Below are 20,262 nucleotides of genomic sequence, written 5' to 3'. Positions count from 1 at the left end.
GGTAGACATTAAAGTTTCTTTGATTATGATATTAAAGTTTGATTCAATTTTATTGTTCTTTCTTTTATTTATTTTTTGGTCCAAAAAGTGATATCAATGACTACAATTAAATAAATAGGTCCAAAAAAAAATGAAAAGTGACGGATCAACCTACCAACCCATCCTATGTTGAAGTGGATTACCAATTTTAGTGTGTATAACCTTGGTGGACCAGCCAGTCCGACTCGCTTTAGGTGGACTAGTGACTAATCAGGCCAAAACAAGATAGACCAATCCATTTTGCCACCTCTAATAGGTAGAGTCTTTTAGGAACAATTTTAATAGGAGAAAAGCCTTTATTGAGAATGGAATATTTAATAAAAGAAGTTTGTTAATTTCTTCTCCCTATTCAAAATAATTTTAATGCAAGATTAATTATAAAAGTATAAATTGATATTTAATAGTGAATAAAAATTAAGAAGAGAACCAATGGAGCACAAATAGAAAGATATAATGTCGAAAAAACAAAAATTCGACTACAAATACTTGTGTTTATGTCTAAACTCGATGGTAGTCAATATTCAATTCTCTTGGTTAGAACAATATTAATTATAACTAACTAAAAATTGTTATTTTAAACTAAATTTCACTGTAGAAGAGTAATTTGACGGTCAAAGTCTACTATTAGTAGTGTCTTGTCCCGCAAAACCTCAATCATTCCAATAGGAATATTATAAATAAAGCCTTAATCATGTTGAAGAATATAACTCCAAATGCTCTAATCCGAACTGAATTAGCATTTTTGTTTTGGTAGAACAAAAATCAATAACAGAAGGCAAACATGTGTGCTTCCAAATCCATCCAAGTGTTGCCATCATAACCGACAAGTGTCGTCTAATGCCACACCGAGTCTTATTTTGACTAGCTAGAAATAGAATCAATGTTGTTAACCTTTCATTATCAATCCTACCCACCATATCCTTAACCAAGCTTCTTCCAATTCCTGCCAAATTAACCACCACCACCATATTTTTTGCTGCACAATATCAGAATAATTTTAATTAGATAAAATGGTTATAAATAGTAATGTTTTTTATGTAATTAGTTAACGTAATTGGATACATTAATCCAACGAGTTAGCCTAATAGACACTCTTCTTCCACTGTGAAAATGATCCATATTATAAAAAAACTCGTGTCTAATTCTACAACATACACAAATTTCACAGACTTGCAATAATTATAATATTAGAAGCCTCTAGCCTAATAGACAGAGAAACCCAAAACTATTTATAAATCTATAAAATTTGAGAATGAATCTCATTTGATTCTTTGATTTACTATTGTTACTTATGTGGCCGAGACATAGGCACATGCAATAAAAAATCTCTAGAATTATGTGGTCGAAGAGGTAATACATTTTTCCGAATTATTGTTAATCGGTTATCCAAAATTAAATTATATTTTAAGATAATTAATTAAGTATATTATGTGTATAAAGTTTTTTCTTAATTAAATGATTATCTCAATAAGTTGTTTCAAACTTCATCCATATGTATATGATCACATTGTCTTTATAAATACATTTAAAAAAATATAAATATATGTATTTAATAGCAATTAGTACATCAACCATAATATACTGAATTCTAATTTGAATATCACAGTGTCTTTTGGAAGTAATCTATCTTCGATCGAAATTGAGAATTGAAGTTGAAAACTGAATCCATCAGGAGTTGGCAAGGACAAAGATATGAGACGACCAATTCCAGAGAATATAAGGTTTTCATGAGGCTGATATTGAGCTGTCATCCACACATGAATACCTTCGTTTAAGAGAATAGTTCTCATAAGAACAACTGCATTTCAATATTGATTTGGATGAGATTGATTTTTAAAGTGTAGACTAATACAAGAATGAGTTGTTTCTGCTATAAAAGAGGAGAATTTAAATCATTTGTTTTTTTTGTTGCAGAATTTCCTGGTTATGCGTGGTTAGGACTGATGTCGATTGATCCTCATAACTCTTATTCACATTTCTTGCAGTTCAATTTGTGTAATGCACCTAATTCTGTCAACATAGTTTTGGGAAACGTTTGGATTGTGGTGGTAAGTGAGATTTGGTTTCATAGGAATAAGATCATTTCTAAAGGTGGAGTGGTGGATCATTCAAAGATTTTCTCTTTGGCTCAATAGAAGGTTTGGTCTTGGATTACTTCTAAAATTCCATCTGCTTGCTTCCCTTACTCTAATTGGTTTCTTGACCCTTGGTTTGTTTATTCTCGATTTAGCTTGTTAATTTCAGTATTAGGATGGTGGGGTGAGTTTTTTTTGAGATGGATGTTTTGTTTGGGCGTTTGGGTTGTTCTTTTTGTGTGATTTCTAGATTGGCAGACTACAGTGGTTTAGTGTTGGAGCTTAAGGTTTTAGTGGTTTCTAGCCTTGTTTCCCTTGTTGTTTGTTTGGCTGAAGTTGGTGATCTAGGACCACTTGTTTTAAAGTATGTGTTGTTTGTCGTAGTTTGAAAAATTTTATGTTGTCTAGTAATTTTGATTTTTTGGTATAAAAGTTGAATCACCGTTGAAGTGATTCATATTTATTTATTTTTCCTTGAAGATAAAAAAAATAAAAAATGAATTGTTCACTTAATTTTATCTTGATTTGATGTTGTTTTATATAATTTCTTTTAGTAATATAAAATTATACTTATAATTGCATTGTTTATTTAAAAATATATATTAAAAGAAACTTAATTTAATGATGTTTCATGTTTTACGAATTAAATATAAATGCTAAGATTGCTGTACTATATTAGAAAGTCATATTGATTTGATATTGACTCAAATACTTGGAGTCTTGACACAGATAGACTTAGATAAATGATTGACTTAATTGTTTCGGATAAAAATAAACCCTTAATAAAATTAACCATTTTGCTTATTAACTCTTAAAATCCGATTTTAATATTAAATCCTTTACACCACCTCGTGGATGAAAAAGGGGTCCCCTTTTGTAAAGCAAAGATGAAATGAATAACAACCCCATGAATGAAAATGAATCCTCTATTGATTACATTTTTTACATATTCATCAACTTTTACATAACCACCCACTCATCTTTTCATGGCAGCTGGTCAAAAGTGGATCCCTATTCTATAAAGCAAATGTAAGCTGGATATGAACCACAAAAGGAATACACTTATATCTTCTCATAAAAAGTACAAGACCAACTATATTTAGGTTTATTTTTTAATGAGCTGAAATTTTCCAGCTTTTAAAATATTAAATTATGTTGAAGAATATTTTAATATCAATGAATAAGGAACACAAGATTGGAACCTACACTTTGCTATACTACAAGAAAATCATGAAATATAAATCAATTTTAGAGAAAAAAAATAATTAGTTGTTATAATAACTAAATTAAAGATTATTTTAGAGACTAAAAAAAATAGTTTTTAAATTAGTTTATATTATTGTTAAATAATTTTTAAATTAATATCTAATTAGCTACCAAGGTTTTAACTACCAATTATTTATATTTTAGATTTGGCAGTAAAAACCTTGGTAACTAATTAGATATCAACTTATAAACCATTTAACAATAATATAAATTAATTTAGAAATCAAAAATTGTTAGTCTTTAAAATATCTCTAATTTAGTCACTATAACAACTAATTATTTTTTGTCTTTAAAATTGATTTTTATTTCATAATTTTTTTTATTAGTAGATGTTACTGTAATAGTGCAGTTTTTTTTTTGAGATATCTGCAATTTTAAGAGTTGGAAGTGATGAAAGTTTTTGTATCAATAAAAAAATGTTTTGATATCTGAGTTAGAAAGTGAAAAAAAAATAAGCCAAAAGTTAAATAAAAATATTAAAAAAGTAAGTTGAGGTAAGTTTTTTTAAAGTATTTTAATATAAGTTTTTATAGTTTTATTGTTGTTTATTTCAAATATAAAAAGAGAGATACAGGAGAAAAAAAACTTAACACAAAACATAAGAGAAAAGTATTTATTTATAAATGGTGGAGTTCAAAATGAATGATAACAAAAGATGTAATGACATATACAAATGCAAGAAGGATACAATCAAATAAGTGTTGCTACATTTGAGGTTGGTAAACACTCAATTAGTTATATATATATATATATATATATATATATATATATATATATATATATATATTTAGAGTTTATTAGTATTATGGCTCAATCTATATGGTCTTATATTTGGTTTGAGTAATATTTATGATAAGTTGTTAATCGACCCATAAAGATAAGATACAACAATTAAATTTATTAATTAATATGTGAATTTTAAAATAATACCATTAAGATATTTAAAACCATTTTAGTATGAATCACGATATTAGTTTGAGTGAGTGATGTTCCAACTTGGAGATCAGTTCCACATCAAACGTATACTATTAAACTATCAAAAGAGACATTTCATGACTTTTTTTTCTAAGATCGTTCATGTACACACTCACCACATTGACTTGCAAGATCAGGTTTAATACACAATTAAATTCTGAAATTCATTATATACATAATAAATATAATATATTTTATGATGTACACAACAAATTTATAATTATACTAAGATCAGGCAAATAATACACAAATATAACTCCAATCAAAGAAACTTATATTTTTTTTCTTAATTAAATTTTAAGTCCTTAGTACAAGTTTGAGGATTTTCAATTGAGTCATCATTAAAAAATTTCATTCTTTTTCAATTAGCTATCATTTTTATATTTTTCAAATGAGTTATTTTTGTTTGATTTTGTTTTTTTTATTAACAATAAAAAATAAATAAATATGAACCAATTATTTATAAAAGAGAGACTCCATAACTCACCAATTATTTTGATTTTTGTTTTAGTATTTAATTTATAAAATGAAATGATGTCGATTTTTGTTTTTAGAACTTCATTTTTCTTCTTGTCAAAGTTCATGGTGTTTTGCTTAAGAATGCAAAATCAACCATTCATGTTAACTCGATTAACACTGAAGATTCAATCCAAATAAAAATACTTTCAAATTTATGAGAGACTTCAAACTTAATTAAGTTTTTTTTTTTTTTATATATAGAGAGACTCATAAGTAAGTAATGATAATGCAAAGTAAAAGAGTTAGAGTCAATTAAAAAAATGTTAAATAGAACAATTCTTTTAATAGAAATTTAATTAAAAATATCCAAATTTATAAAAAAGTTAAAACTTAATTAAACCCTATTTTCTAAACACTTACCCTATTTATGATTAATATTTACAATTTTTCCTTCAAAATGCAGTTTATCTTTATCATTGTGAAATTTTAAGCATAATTTTGTTGAATTTTTTCTATGAATCAATTGACCCAAATACTTTAAATGAAAAAAAAATACTTGAAAACTATTTATTACAAAAGTTCACAATTCCAAAATAACTATGTAAAATTTTAACAGAACTATCTATGTTTGAATTATTGTTTTTACGATATGGTTAGCATCTGCACTTATAAATCGATCTTGTTGGTTGAATTCTAGTAGAAAAAATTATTTTTATTTGCATGACTTAGAGAATATATATATAATCATTAATGTTTGGGGGAGAGGTTACTGCTGCTGGTGAAGTTTATTATGGGGCTCTGTAAATCATCAAGACCTTTATTGTGAAATTTTAGTTAAGAAATTGGTTGAGTTTTAAAAATATGCATAAAAATCAAGTTTCTCTTTTGAAAAACATTAACACACCTGAAAGTTAGGTATTCACCAATCTCAGAAATCCTCCACTAACATTATATTGATTATATCAATGCTTAAAAAACCCAAGTAAAATAAAACCTCTAGTATTTTTTTCCTTTCAATATTGCATGTTTAATTTTATTTTATCTGGCCTTTTGATACTTGTTTTCTTCTAATAAAATCAATGATTTAAAACATAACAGATAACACTTCACAATCAATGCTTAAGAAAGGTTACCCACTCTATCATTGTGAAATTAATGAATACATATATATGATCCTGAATGGTTGACCTTATTGTGATGCATGTTTGTTGATGATAATTGAAGATCAGACGGTGTAGAAGGAAAGGATCATAGTATATCTAAGTTATTATAGTTCCTTCCTAATAATACAAGAAAAGTAGGACCACCCCACTAATAATAGCCACCAAGCAATGCACACCCGATTCTGGATCCCATAGAAGAAAGGATTTCATGTCCTTTTGTGTCGGTTTCTTCGTTCACCCATCTTTCCAACCATGAACAAGAAACCCTCAAGAAACCTCCTCACTTCCAACCCCCACCCCAAAACCAAACCTTCTTAATTAGCCCTAGCCACAACAACAACAAACCAACACCACCTCAAACACCACCTTAACAACAACAAACACAATCCTAAATTCCTGTTTTTTTTCTTCCTTTTTCTAAATCCGATCCAACGTGACCCGTGTTATGGGAAACTGCGTGTTCAAAGGGTTTCACCAGAACATGTCCGAAGACATGATGGTGAAGGTGGTGACCTCAAACGGAGGCATCATGGAACTCTTCTCTCCCATAACTGTGGAGTGCATAACCAACGAGTTTCCCGGCCACGGCATCTTCCGGAGCCGCCGCGACATCTTTGCCGAACCGCTACCCAAAACGGAAGAGCTCCACGGCGGCGAAGTCTACTACCTCCTCCCTCTCAACCCTTCTTCTTCCATAAAGACCATGACAAGACAGTTATCCGACGTGGCCTTAACTCCATACCGAATGTCCACGTGCGACAAAAGCAACGGTAACAACAACAATGCGTACGCGGAACCAGAAGTGGTTCCCAGGTACAACAGTGGTGGAGTTTGGAAGGTGAAGTTGGTGATAAGCCCAGAGAAGCTGTCGGAGATTTTGTCGCAAGAGTCGCGGACGGAGGCGTTGATAGAGAGCGTGAGGACGGTGGCGAAGTGCGGCAACGGCGTTCCGTCGTCGGTGGCGAACTCCGACCAGTGGAGTTTGGCTAGCAGTTGGAAAGGTTCTATGTCGGAGGAATAACAAGCTATGATTAATTATTTGATTTTTTTTTTCCTTTTTGGGTTTTTTGTTAGTGTATAACAAGTTTGATTATTATCTTTTGTTTGTTTGTGAACGTGTTAAATATTTCATTTTAGGTGTCGTACGTGTGTATATATATGCATATGTGAAGTGAGATTTGTTTATTTATTTTGTTACATCGTTTTCAAATAATAGCAGATTAGAGAAATATATTTCACATCTTTTTTGTGTTAATATATATATTAAGGATATATGCTACTATATTGAAATGGCATAATTAGTACAAGAAATGAAATGGCACAATTAGGAATATCTCCATTCTTTTTCATTAGAGAAGGAGACAAATGCTACTTAATCTTCATCATCATGTATTTAAATTTGTATCACAAGGTTTCACAAATGTGACGTAATTTGGAAAGTTGTGAAATATTTATATATTGTTGTGTGATATGAGATGACATGATTAGATTGATGAATAGAAGATTAAAGATTCCCGACTGTTTGTAAAATTGGACTGATGAGGAATCTCGTCAAATGGTTGAATTGTCAAAAAAAGAATCGTAAAAGGTATCATTGTTCCTTCTTAAAGTTTATAAATCAAAACTTTTCATAATGGTTTAACGTTTAGATTTTCAAAAAGAACATTTCAGAATAAATTTTAAATCATAATAAGTCATACTTCGAGGTGTTATTGAATTAAAAATGTGGGGAAAAAATTAATTCCAAATTATAAATTTTGGAATTCTCATTTTGTATGATAGTTTTTTAGCATGTGAGCCGATATTGTGTATAAACAGATCGTTTATCGATATTGATATTTAAAGATATTAATGTCGTATCAGTGTAAATAAAGAGATCTTAGAGAATCAGCTTTAAATAGTAGGAGACAACATTTATTGCTAAATTAAGCTAATAATAAGACCAGAAGGAAAAGAGGGAGAACACTATCCTATATAAGGGAAATAAAACAACTCATAAGAGACACAACCAACACAATGAGTACTTTTAACTCATATTTACACTATACTCATTATAGTTTATGCTCTTACTGACTTGAGCGCTGGAGTATCTTCTGCAAGTGGAACCCCCTCATTTCCTTGAAGCCCATGAAGCTTGCAAGAATACAATAAGTGACCACCTTGAAGTTTACCCAACCTCAATTACTTACATGCTCTAGTTGAGTGATATCCTCTTGGCTAGAACATTTGGCATCCACCGTGGGGCAGGTAAAACTTTTCCTACGTCCACAATATATATGTAAGATTTTTCTTATTAAAAAAAGGTAGCACACACCACCCATGAAAGAACTGTTGTTCTAGAGTAGTTGTTGCAGTTCGCCGTCACTATACCAGGTACACCGATTTGTTGCCTTTAATTTTTAATGAGCATATTAATTTTTATTTTGTTATTATTTTCATCCATGATTGATCACCTTGAGCACAAAAATATCGTAATGAAAAAATATGTAAATAGATTGAGTAGAGTATAAAGGTTACATCGTTGTACATTCAACGTCATATATACTATTTATTGATTTGGTGTTTATGATTTGTCACATAAAATTATTCGGAAATTTATTAGATAATTAAAACTCAAAAAAAATATCATTATAAAAAAAGTAAAATTGAATTAAACTTGTAATATGAAAAACAATGCTAAAAAATATATATGTTTTTTCTTTTATTAAAGAAACTGAGAAATATTTAAATGACATTTTGTATTTCATAGTTTTGTACATATCAAATAAATTAAAATGGATGGATGCACTTACAACACTTTATAATAATTTATTGTTTTTATTTTATAAATTAGTAATATTGTCTTTTTTGTAATCGTAAAATGTAATAAGGGGTTTTTGTGAGTAATGAAGTTAACTTTTTATAAACTAATATATTGGAAAACCTATCTTTTATAGCAAATCAAAATTGTAAATTTTGTATAAAATGTTGATACGTTTATTTTTATATTAATAGGGGAAACCATTAATTTCTATTAAAAATAAATCTTTTAAACTTTAATCTCATTCTAAAACCATCTCATACTTATAAAGTTTGTTTGACAAAAATTACGAGGAGATAAAATAACATGCATTATTTTTTTTGGAGAATAATACTTTAAACAAGAGAAATAATATTTTTAATATGAAACTTTGAAAATATGTTAAGAAATGGATTTTATATAGGAAATCATGTTTTTGTGATTTGGTGTCCAATTCATTGTTATGAGTTTATGTCATTGATATTTTGTTTTATTTATTTCTTATTTTAAAATATTAAGAATCAATTTAGTTAATTAAATGTTATTTTGATAATAAGCATTCTACTTTACTTACTCTTTCGATTGAGACAATTAAATAATTAAAGAAATTAAAAGAAAAGGACAACTTTAGTTTGATGCCATGTTAATAAACTGGAAAATTATTATTTTAGTTTAATATATAAATTCTGTTACAAATGAGAAAATAAATATGGTCACACATTATTTTTAAATCAGGAGTAGGAGCGAGAATTTATACGACAACAGATTAATTATTTTAAAGTATTTTTTTATAAGAATTGGGTAAATAAAATTTTGGAGATGTGTATATGTGGTAACCTTTCATTTTCAGTTTGAAAATTTGTAAACATCTTTTTATCAAAATTAAGAGCTTATGATAACATCTTTACACCCAATAAAATAAATAAATGTTTTGGTTATTTACCAATATAACTTATCCATTCATCCAAATCTTTTCTTTCAAGTTTTTAAGATTATGTCATTTTTTTTATAAAAAATCACTATATTACAATGTCTTTGTTATTAAAGAAAGAGTATAAAAGTAAGTGAAAAAGGGAGAAATAATGATGGAGGTACAAATTTTGTCAAAGGTTACTTCAGTAATCTTTAATTTTTATTCTTTATCTTAAGTGAGAATGCATACACTATTTATTCACTTTATTTTGCATATTGCACTAATGAACCATGAGATTTTGCACTAGTGATGGATTATGTTGTTTCATTATTAAATATATTTTGGCCCATGAAAAATAATAATGAATCTCATAAATTTTGAAAATCCATTTGATAGAAAGTTCATTAAATTAAAAATGTCGAAATTCAAGAATTAAAAATGATTTTGAACTTTTTTCTCTTACCATGTCTATTATGTTGGAGAGCCTTCATTTAATTGTTTTTAAATTATTGGATAGGAGGCTTATACTAAGAACATGGAACATGACTAATCTACGTTTTTATTACATCTAATTCAATATTTGTAAAATTTTTGTTGATTTGTCTAATTTGTATTTGGTACAATTTGATTTATTTTAAATTTATGTTGATTGAAAATAAGAGTGTACGATGGGATTGAAAATAAGTTTGCAATTTGTATGGGAGTGACGTTGGTCTATTTCATTTGAAGAAAAAACCATGGAAGGGTTCTTACCCTCCATGGTGTCGAGCGGAGCCTCGGTCCACTACCTTCCAGAAAAACCATGGAAGGGTTCTTACCCTCCATGGTGTCGAGTGGAGCCTCAGTCCATTCATTAACAGACAAAACCACAAAACAAGGGTACATCAGTTTATAAACATGGGTTTATAAACATGACTTTGGTCTACAACTAAAGGTACAAATACTTTGTAAAAGCATATTATCCATGAGTTGCCTTTATGAGTCATTTCAAATTTTGTAAAAACTTATATCTATGTTCGGAAGGTGAGTAGGATAATTATGAGCCCCTCAAAGGCAATATTTTTTTTATCATAAGTATGTTCATAATCTGTATATTAGTGATGTATATATTCAAAAAATGAGTAGAATAAAAGCAATTTTTAGCCTCATTGGCTTATGCTTGAGGCTAGGGGGCTGTAGTGTTATGGGTCGAACCTGATGTTAAGAGATATGTAGGTTGTTTGGAGATTGTCAGAGTAAGTTTGGCTTTTAGCCTTATTGGCTTATGCCTGAGGCTAGGGGGTTGTAGCATCATGGGTTGAGCCCGATATTGTGTATAAACATATCACCTACCCATATTGATATTTAAGGACATTAATGTCGTATCACTGCAAATCAAGGGATTGAATAATCAACCTTAAATAAGATGAGACAACATTTATTATTGAATTAAGCCAATAATAAGACTAGATAAAAGGAGAAGGGAGAGAGCACTACACTATATAAGGGGAAGAAAACATCTCACAAGAGACACAACACAGGGTCTTGAGTGTCGGAGCATCTTCTGCAGGTGGAGCCCCCTCATTTCCTTGGATCCCATGAAGCTTGGAAGGATACGATCAGTGACCATCTCGAAGTTTACCCGACCTCAACTAAATGTTTTGGTTAAGAGATATCCCTCTTGGCTAGAACTATTTTTTCAAAAGGCCTTCTTCAAAGTACGTAATCCAAAAATTCTTAATACATCCTAATAACATTTTTCAGACAGCGTAAGGGTTTTTAAAAGATATTTTTTACCATTCCTATGAAACAAAAAGATGCTGTCAACAACTTTGATGGTGTCAAAAGCAATTACAAGTGCATAAAGGAGGCCCATTGTTAAACACTAAAAGTCCATATCTGTTTTAGGCCTCTGTCTCTTGCACCCCCATAAATTTTAACTGCACCAATACTTCAATAAGTCCCAAGCAAACGAATAAAAAAACCTCAATCCAAATCGCACTCCCATTCCAAAACCCTAAACCCCTCAAAATCGCAACGCACCTTAGTAATGATTCATTCTCCCTTCAAAAACACCCCAATCGAAAACCTAAAACCCTCCAAATCCCTTTCTACAAAACACAATTGGCGGACCTTTGCTTCTTTGGCTAAACACACAAATCGCAACTCTTCCTTCGTAATCTAGAACCCTCAAACACAAACGCTCTTCCTTCGCAATCCACAACCCTCAAAAGCAACACTCTTCATTCGCAGTCCAGAACCCTAACTTCCAAACGCAACGCTCTTGCTTCTCCGCAAACGCCAATCCAAAAACCCACCTTTCAAATGCTAAAGTTTAAAAAAAAATCATGTCAGAAAGTCGGATCCACACACTATTTGTTTAATATTTAACCAACCATGTCAGCCAGTTGTGTTCTGGTGCAAGGATAATCTAATTGTCAAAATATTAGTGACAAAGTGAGTGCTCAATACAAAAGAAAATTATTTTCCTTCAAAATTTGGCAGAAATCATTATCATTTATATCTATTTTTTTCATTATATATTTTAATTCATATATATATATATATATATATTAATTTAAAATAAAAATGTACGATATCAATATTTTTTATGAATAAAAAATAATTAAATTAAATAAAATATTTGATAAATGTTTTAATCCTTATAAAAAATGTAAAAAATAAGGAATCAAATTAAAAAATAAACTACAGTGTAGCAATACAATGTACACCTATTAATATATTTTATTTTCTATATAATTTCGCTAGTAGAATCTACCTCATATCCCACACAAAAAATCCAACTACATTACAATAAAATCATGAAATAGAAATCAATTTTTAGACACCAAAATAATTAGTTGCAATAGTAACTAAATTAGAGACCATTTTAGAAACTAAATAAAAAATTGGTTTCTAAATTAGTTTCTATTATTGTTAAATAGTTTCTAGTATCTAATTAGCAACCAAAGTTTTAACTATTAATTATTTAGTTTCTAAATTTGGTCTCTAAAACCTTGGTTGCTAATTAGATACCAATTTAGAAACTATTTAACAATAATAAAAACTAATTTAGAAACTAAATTTTTATTTAGTTTTTAAATAGTCTCTAGTTTAGTTACTATTCTATATAAAATTTGGTTTCTATTTTATCAATAAAAATTCATTGTTATCATGTATTGCCTAATAAAAAAAACCCTGAACTTTAATCATGAAACTACAATCTGAATTTAACATTGCACAACATAGTAGCTAAGCACTTAAGAAAGAGATCTGACACCACCATTAAAGCTTTCAAACAATCACTAAAAACTAGAACATAAAAGTATCTATAATATTTTAAAGTTTAAAAATATTTATTATGTACTAATTCTTTAAAAAAAAAACAAAATAGTTTACTATTAACATGTTTATAATTGTAATTGAAATTTTGTTAAAAAAAAGTTATCAAACCCAAGTACCATGAGTATATTATATATACAATCTCTCACTACAACATTTTTGTCAACTTATCATTTCTGTTATTCTTATTATTAATAACTATTTCTGTTATTCTTAGAATTATTAATATAAATAATAAATATAATATTAATAACATTAATTAATATTTTAGTAATTCTTATTATGATATTATTATTATTATTATTATTAATAACATTAATTAATAATGTTATGGTTAACATTAATTATTAACATTATTCATAATGTTGTGGTTAACATTAATTATTAACATTATTAATAATGTTATTAAAATTAATAATCTTTTTAATAATGTTATTAATAATATTATTAATGTTATTAATAATATTTAATGTTATTACTATTATATTTTTAATAATATTATTAATATTAATAATTATTATTAATATTAATAATGTTATTAATTATTATTAATAATATTAATAGTATTATTAATAATTATTAAAATATTTAAAAACGTTAATAATAATTAATAATATTTTCTATTTGGTGTACACAAATGCTTACTATTTTATTTTTGAGTAACCGTTTTTAAAAATAAGATAAATTACCTATATAAAGAAACTACCTACAAAATGAGAAAAAAAAATATTCAAAAAATTATAAAACTTGTTTAATTAATTATTTTAATAAAATAAATAATTGAATAATTTTTTTTATTTTAAATTAACTACATAACTTATCTTATTAAAAATAACAGTTATATTTTGTTTTCATATTATTATTACAATATTCAGTATATATATTAAACTAAATTGTTTTTATAATTATTTATTTATAATATTATTAATAATATTAATTAAATTATTTAATCAATATTTTAATTTTAGTATTTACTAATATAAAATAAAATTATTAGTATTACCATTATCATAAATCATTAAATAAAAATAAATTTTAGAGAAAAAAATAGTTAATCACTATTTTATAAACTAAAAATATTAATATTAAAAGTATTTTTTATTATTAATAAAATTTATAAATAAAATTTTAAATTAATAGTTAATTAAATATTAAGATTTTAACTATAATTTTAATTTTAGAATCTAAAGTAATTTTTATTTAAAATCTTGGTAACTAATTAAATATCAAATTAAAAATTATTTATTAATAATTGAAACTATTTTAAATATCAATAATTTTTTTAATTTTTAAAATAATATTTAATTTAGTCAATATACTAACTAATTATTATTTAGTGTTTTGATATTAATTTATTTAATAATTTTTTTCTAATAAAAATAATGAATTTCTAAAAAATATATATAAAAATATGGTAATACTGGATAACGCTTTAATGAGAATCTAAAAATAAAAATAAAATAAAATTATGAACTTTCTTAATATGTATCTATATATATTAATAAAAATTGTGCACCATTTAAGAAATTTAGATAACCACTTAATTTTATAAACATGTATGCACCATTATATGAAGAAATGTACTCATTTCACTATATTTTAGTTTACTTTCTAATTAATTTGTAACATCATATAAACATATTAACATTTTAAATACAGTTTTATAATCATTTAAGAATTAAAATAGTCACATACAAATAAATTTTCACCATTTCGTGATTTAATTCGTTTTTTAAACCAACTGATGGAACGCTTTCCCCTTAAATTATATTTTATTAAAAAATAATAAATATAAAATTTACTAATCATTTAATTGTTGTGTGTGCAAGTTTTTTTTTATTAATTATGTTCTCACCTCTTCTCGAACTCATTAAATGGACAAACTCATTTTTGTTTCGTCTCTAATTACTCCAATTAACTCCAATTACTGTTTTAAGATGTCGCTTCATCACATCAAGATTTGTATAAACTTTATAGGTTATCAAAGTATCATTTTCTTTTGACTAATTTTACTAGTCAATTAATTCTAATAAGAAAATGATGCTTTAACAATTATTAAAGTTGTATACAATTTTAAGTTGTATACAATTCTTGATGTGATGGATTTAGAAATAATAAAAAGTAAATTTGAAATTAAATGGTATGAAAATATTAAAATAATAGTATTGAAAGTTGTAATGTGATGTATAAAAATTATGGATTGTGAATATATTATTACTCATTTCAATAATATATTTAAAAATTATTTAATTTGTATACATATAGTTTTGAATGGTCACTATAACAACTAATTATTTTTTTATCTAAAAATTGGTTTCTATTTCATGATTTTCTTGTAGTGAATAAAAACTAATTTAAAAACTAAATTTTTTTTTAGTCCCGGTTTCTAATTTAGTCACTATAACAACTAATTATTTTTTTTATCTAAAAATTGGTTTCTATTTCTTGATTCTCTTGTAGTGATTATTATTAAATAGTTTCTAAATTGGTTTCTAATTAGCTACCAAAAGTCTAACTACCAATTATTTAGTTTCTAAAATGATATTTAATTTAGTCACTATAGCAACTAATTAATTTTGGTCTCTAAAATTGATTTCTATTTCATGATTGTCTTGTAGTAGATGTTGTAACTAGTGTGAATAAGTCCAGCTATATATATAGAGGTTTTAATAGAAAAATATGTTTTGATATTCTTTTAGAGATACAGCTATTTAATAGATTTTTATTACTATAATAATAATAATAATAATAAAGTTTTTAAACTTATTTATATTTATTATTTTATTATTTAATAAGAAATGTTTTTTTTTCTTTATACTTCAACAGTAAAAAAAACAGTCATTCAACATCATTTTTTAAAATAAAATATTATATTATAATAAATTAATAAGTTTTGATATGAAGTGAATGAAATGAAACTGGTGTCAAAGATATCAGTATTCTATTAATAAAGAGAATTGTAAAATAGTTGTAATTTGAAAAGTGAGATATGAACATGACTGAATAAGGAGTTGATGCGTTGGTTCAGTATTTGAATCCCTGTCTTGGGCAATTAGACCTTCGCATTCAAAATAACTTTCAATCATGGCTACCATAACTGGTGTTTTTCTCTGGTTTTCCAGCATCATTATCCTTAACCTCGTTCATACCTTGGCTCAATCTCGTAACTATATCATCCACATGGACGCATCAGCCATGCCAAAAGCCTTTTCCACCCAACACTCTTGGCATTTGTCCACTCTTTCTTCTGTGTTAGATAATGCACATACCTCCAATCATAATAATCTTAACATCGCCTCTTCTAAACTCATTTACACCTACACCAACGCCATGAATGGTTTTAGTGCAAATTTGTCCCCAAAGGAATTTGAAGCTCTCAAAGTCTCCCCGGGTTACGTTTCCTCCACACCAGATCTGTTAGCCAAGATTGACACATCACACTCACCAAAATTCCTTGGCCTCAATCGCAACACTGGAGCTTGGCCTGCAGCGAAATTTGGTGAAGATGTCATTGTTGGTGTAGTGGACACTGGAATTTGGCCAGAAAGTGAAAGCTTCAGAGACGAGGGCATGAGTGAAGTTCCTTCACGATGGAAAGGCCAGTGTGAAAGTAGCATCAAATGCAACAACAAACTCATTGGAGCAAGGTTCTTTAACAGAGGAATGTTGGCAAAGCACCCCAACAGCACCATAAGTGTTTTAAACTCAACACGTGACACTCTGGGTCATGGAACTCACACATCGAGCACTGCAGCTGGGAGAATAGTCGAAGGTGCATCGTACTTTGGCTATGCTTCTGGATCAGCCACAGGAATGGCTTCAAGTGCGAGAGTGGCCATGTACAAAGCCCTATGGAGAGAAGGAACTTCCATGTCTGATGTAATAGCTGCGATTGACTGTGCAATATCTGATGGGGTAGATGTTCTTTCCTTGTCATTTGGCTTTGATAATGTACCTTTGTACGACGACCCTGTTGCTGTAGCCACATTTGCAGCAATGCAGAAAAACATTTTTGTGTCCACGTCAGCAGGGAACGATGGGCCAATCCTTGGACGACTTCACAATGGAATACCATGGGTCATAACTGTGGCTTCTGGCACTATGGACCGTGAATTTCACGGGACCCTTACTCTTGGCAATGGAGTCCAGATAAGTGGCATGTCTCTTTATCATGGAAACTTCTCCTCTAGGCATGTTCCAATTGTTTTCATGGGGTTGTGCGACCAAGTGAAGGAACTCGCCAAAGTAAGGAGCAAGATTGTGGTGTGTGAAGATAATGGAACTATCATCGATGTTCAATTGTCTAACATGGATAAAGCAAAAGTTGCCGCGGCAGTGGTCATAACAAATTACTATGAGAGTTTGTTTCTCTTAGATAATAGGTTTGGAACTGTTTTTATTTCCCCAAGAAACGGGGAAATTGTCAAAGCTTACATTGAGAGAAATAACTCTAATGCAAAAGCAAGCATGTCTTTTAAGAAGACAGTTTTGGGTACTAAACCAGCACCGAGTGTGGATTTTTACAGTTCTAGAGGGCCATCAAACAGTTGCCCATCTGTGTTGAAACCGGACATCACTGCTCCTGGTACATTAATCTTAGCTGCATGGCCACAAAATGTTCCAGTGGTTGAGTCCCGAAGTATTTTCAATAACTTCAATTTGATAAGTGGCACATCCATGGCATGCCCTCATGTGGCTGGTGTGGCAGCATTGTTAAGAGGAGCACACCCTGATTGGAGTGTTGCATCCATTAGGTCAGCCATCATGACAACATCTTACATGCTTGATAACACCTTTGGAAGCATTAAAGACATTGGTGACCACAACGAACCAGCTTCTCCTTTGGCATCTGGATCTGGTCATATCAACCCTAACAAAGCCCTTAATCCTGGACTTGTTTACGATGTTGGAGTTCAAGATTATGTGAATCTCCTTTGCGGTCTTGGCTACACTCAAAGGGAAATCACTGTAATCACAGGAACCTATTACAATGATTGTTCCAGACCTTCTCTGGACCTCAACTACCCTTCTTTTATTGCTTTCTTCAGTAGCAACAATTCAAGGACAGTACAAGAATTTCAGAGAACAGTGACGAATGTTGGAGAGGGACCTGCAAGCTATGCTGCCAACTTTACATCCTTGGAAGGGTACAGAGTTAGTGTGACCCCTGAATTGCTGGTGTTCAAGGAGAAGTACGAGAAGTTGAGCTACACATTGAGAATTGAAGGTCCAAGAACGAAGACGAAAGAGAAGGAAGTTGATTTTGGGCATCTCACTTGGACGAACGGGAAATATGTGGTTAGAAGTCCCATTGTGGTCACAACTCTCAGATTCCATATGTAGACCTTTACATATATGCTCATATGTATGAATCAAGTGAAAAAAATGTATATTCACTAGAAATTTATCTATATAAAATAATCATCATTTCTCACTTGAGTAATATGATTTTCTATGACTTCACAAATAAGATTGATTCTTTTATACTCCTATTTTTATAGTTATATATTCTTTTTCTTCTTTTTGTTTTTCATATAATTTTTTTTATATATGCATACCGTTAAAAGATGTGAAAAAATCGCCCTTGTTCAGTATATATGAAAATAATTCTAATAGTGTAGACTGTAATTTTTTACTTACCTTACCTCTTGTTTATCCCTATACACTGGTTCAGTACCTGTTGTGACAAAATTTCCAATGTACTCGTGCAGATAGTTGCTAAGAAAGTATTCTGCAGTAGGTCACCAAGCCTATAGTTTGAAAATTATTTATTGGTTATATCAATATTTTTTTATTGAAAGAGTGAGGAAAGATAAGTTTATATATTAATCCATAATACAAATTTGAATTGTAAAATATAATTTAGAATACATATTTATATTTTGGATTATACATTTAAAACATAAAAAACTGTGTTTAACATTTCAGATTGTATCACGAGATTTTCAAATTGCACAATCCAAAACTAGAACTCAATAAAAAAAAAAAAACAAAAACAAAAGAATAAATTTGTAATATTTAAATTAATGAAGGTGCAAATTAAGATCACGGGGGTGTAGAAAGAAATTACTTTTAAATTAAGATATGGTTCATGGACTTGAGCCCAATTCTTAACAAGTACAGATGTTGATAGAAAAAGAATTTCTTTTTTAATCTCATACTTTTCTTCCGCATCCTACACAATAAAATCTCACTTTGGTTATTTAATAGTACAATTTAGAATTTAAAAACTTATACCAGATTATACAATTCGAAACATTAATTTAGATGTCAATCTTAATTTTTGAATCATAAAAAAAAATGTTTTATCTAGAACATGTTCTTGAAGTAGAACTCGAATATATTCTTCGAAAAATAGTTTTGTCTTTTACCCACCTTATGAAAATGCACGAGTAAATCATGAGAGTGCAAAACTAAATAACAGATAGAAATTGATCAAATTTGAGATATTTGTTGAAAAAAGGAAGTCACACTACTTAGTAAAAAAAACTAAATGGTAATTTTTCTTGGTGGATTAAGCAAATTATATATCTAAACCTGAGACATAGGCTGAAGAAAAAAGGTAGTAAAAAAGTGAACTCAATGATTAAGGGGAATGATTTTTTACTTATCTATAAATATTGTTTTAGGGGAATGATTTTTTATTTTTTAATATTATAAACATAATTTGCATAGTTTTGGTGTTTACTATTTATTTAAGACACGTGACTTCCAATGATTTAACCCTTTTTATATTTTAAAAACTCTTCGTTTGTTAATTAATCATTTTTGTTACGTTAACAATATTTTATAGTCTCAATTATTTTAAAACGATTATCTTTTTGCATTTTTTTTCAAGTGGCCATATTAATTTCCCATCGCTTTTCATTTTATATTAATTTTTACTCATTTGACTCACGTCTTATAATGCGTGATTGGTTTCATTGGAAAAAAAAAGGCGAATAGATTTATATGTTTTTGAGCATACTCTCATACTTATATTCATTATTTTTCACATTTAACATGTAAATTTCATTGGAGAAACTACAAGAAATGTTGAAAGTATGGATGCTTTTAGTATGATTTTGTTAGAATATTTACACTAAATATGTGACTGAATTCGGTCCAATTTGAATGCAATTTCATATCCTAACTAAATCGTATGATTTTTTTTTAATCTTTTGACTTAGCTCGTTTTGCAGTTTCGAATTATTTTTAATACAAATTTTAACATTATTTTAATATAACAACTAAAATAATCAACACAACATAAAATGTAATATTAATTAAGTC

The 20,262-nt window shown here is 28.4% G+C and overlaps 1 protein-coding gene and 1 non-coding gene across 2 annotated transcripts; both read left to right on the top strand.

Moving 5' to 3' along the window:
• Nucleotides 1–6,129: 6,129 nt before the first annotated feature.
• On the top strand, nt 6,130–7,232 carry LOC137819261 (uncharacterized). Its single transcript, XR_016516432.1, has one exon. It is a non-coding gene; the product is annotated as an uncharacterized LOC137819261 (transcript).
• An 8,740-nt stretch (nt 7,233–15,972) lies between these two features.
• Nucleotides 15,973–18,460, top strand: LOC137818051 (subtilisin-like protease SBT1.9). Its single transcript, XM_068621270.2, has one exon. The coding sequence runs from the start codon at nt 16,075–16,077 to the stop codon at nt 18,331–18,333; it is 2,259 nt and encodes a 752-aa protein (XP_068477371.2). The 5' UTR covers nt 15,973–16,074; the 3' UTR covers nt 18,334–18,460.
• Nucleotides 18,461–20,262: the final 1,802 nt, after the last annotated feature.

Source organism: Phaseolus vulgaris, chromosome 10 (genome assembly GCF_051622355.1).
Source record: "Phaseolus vulgaris cultivar YP4 chromosome 10, ASM5162235v1, whole genome shotgun sequence".
In the NCBI taxonomy this organism is placed as follows: Eukaryota; Viridiplantae; Streptophyta; class Magnoliopsida; order Fabales; family Fabaceae; genus Phaseolus; species Phaseolus vulgaris.
Note: the sequence above shows the minus strand (reverse complement) of the source record. Positions and strands in the feature narration are given on the sequence as shown.

Coding starts and splice junctions, on each gene's coding strand:
- LOC137818051 (XM_068621270.2), top strand. CDS start 16,075: ATGGCTACCATAACTGGTGTTTTTCTCTGGTTTTCCAGCATCATTATC.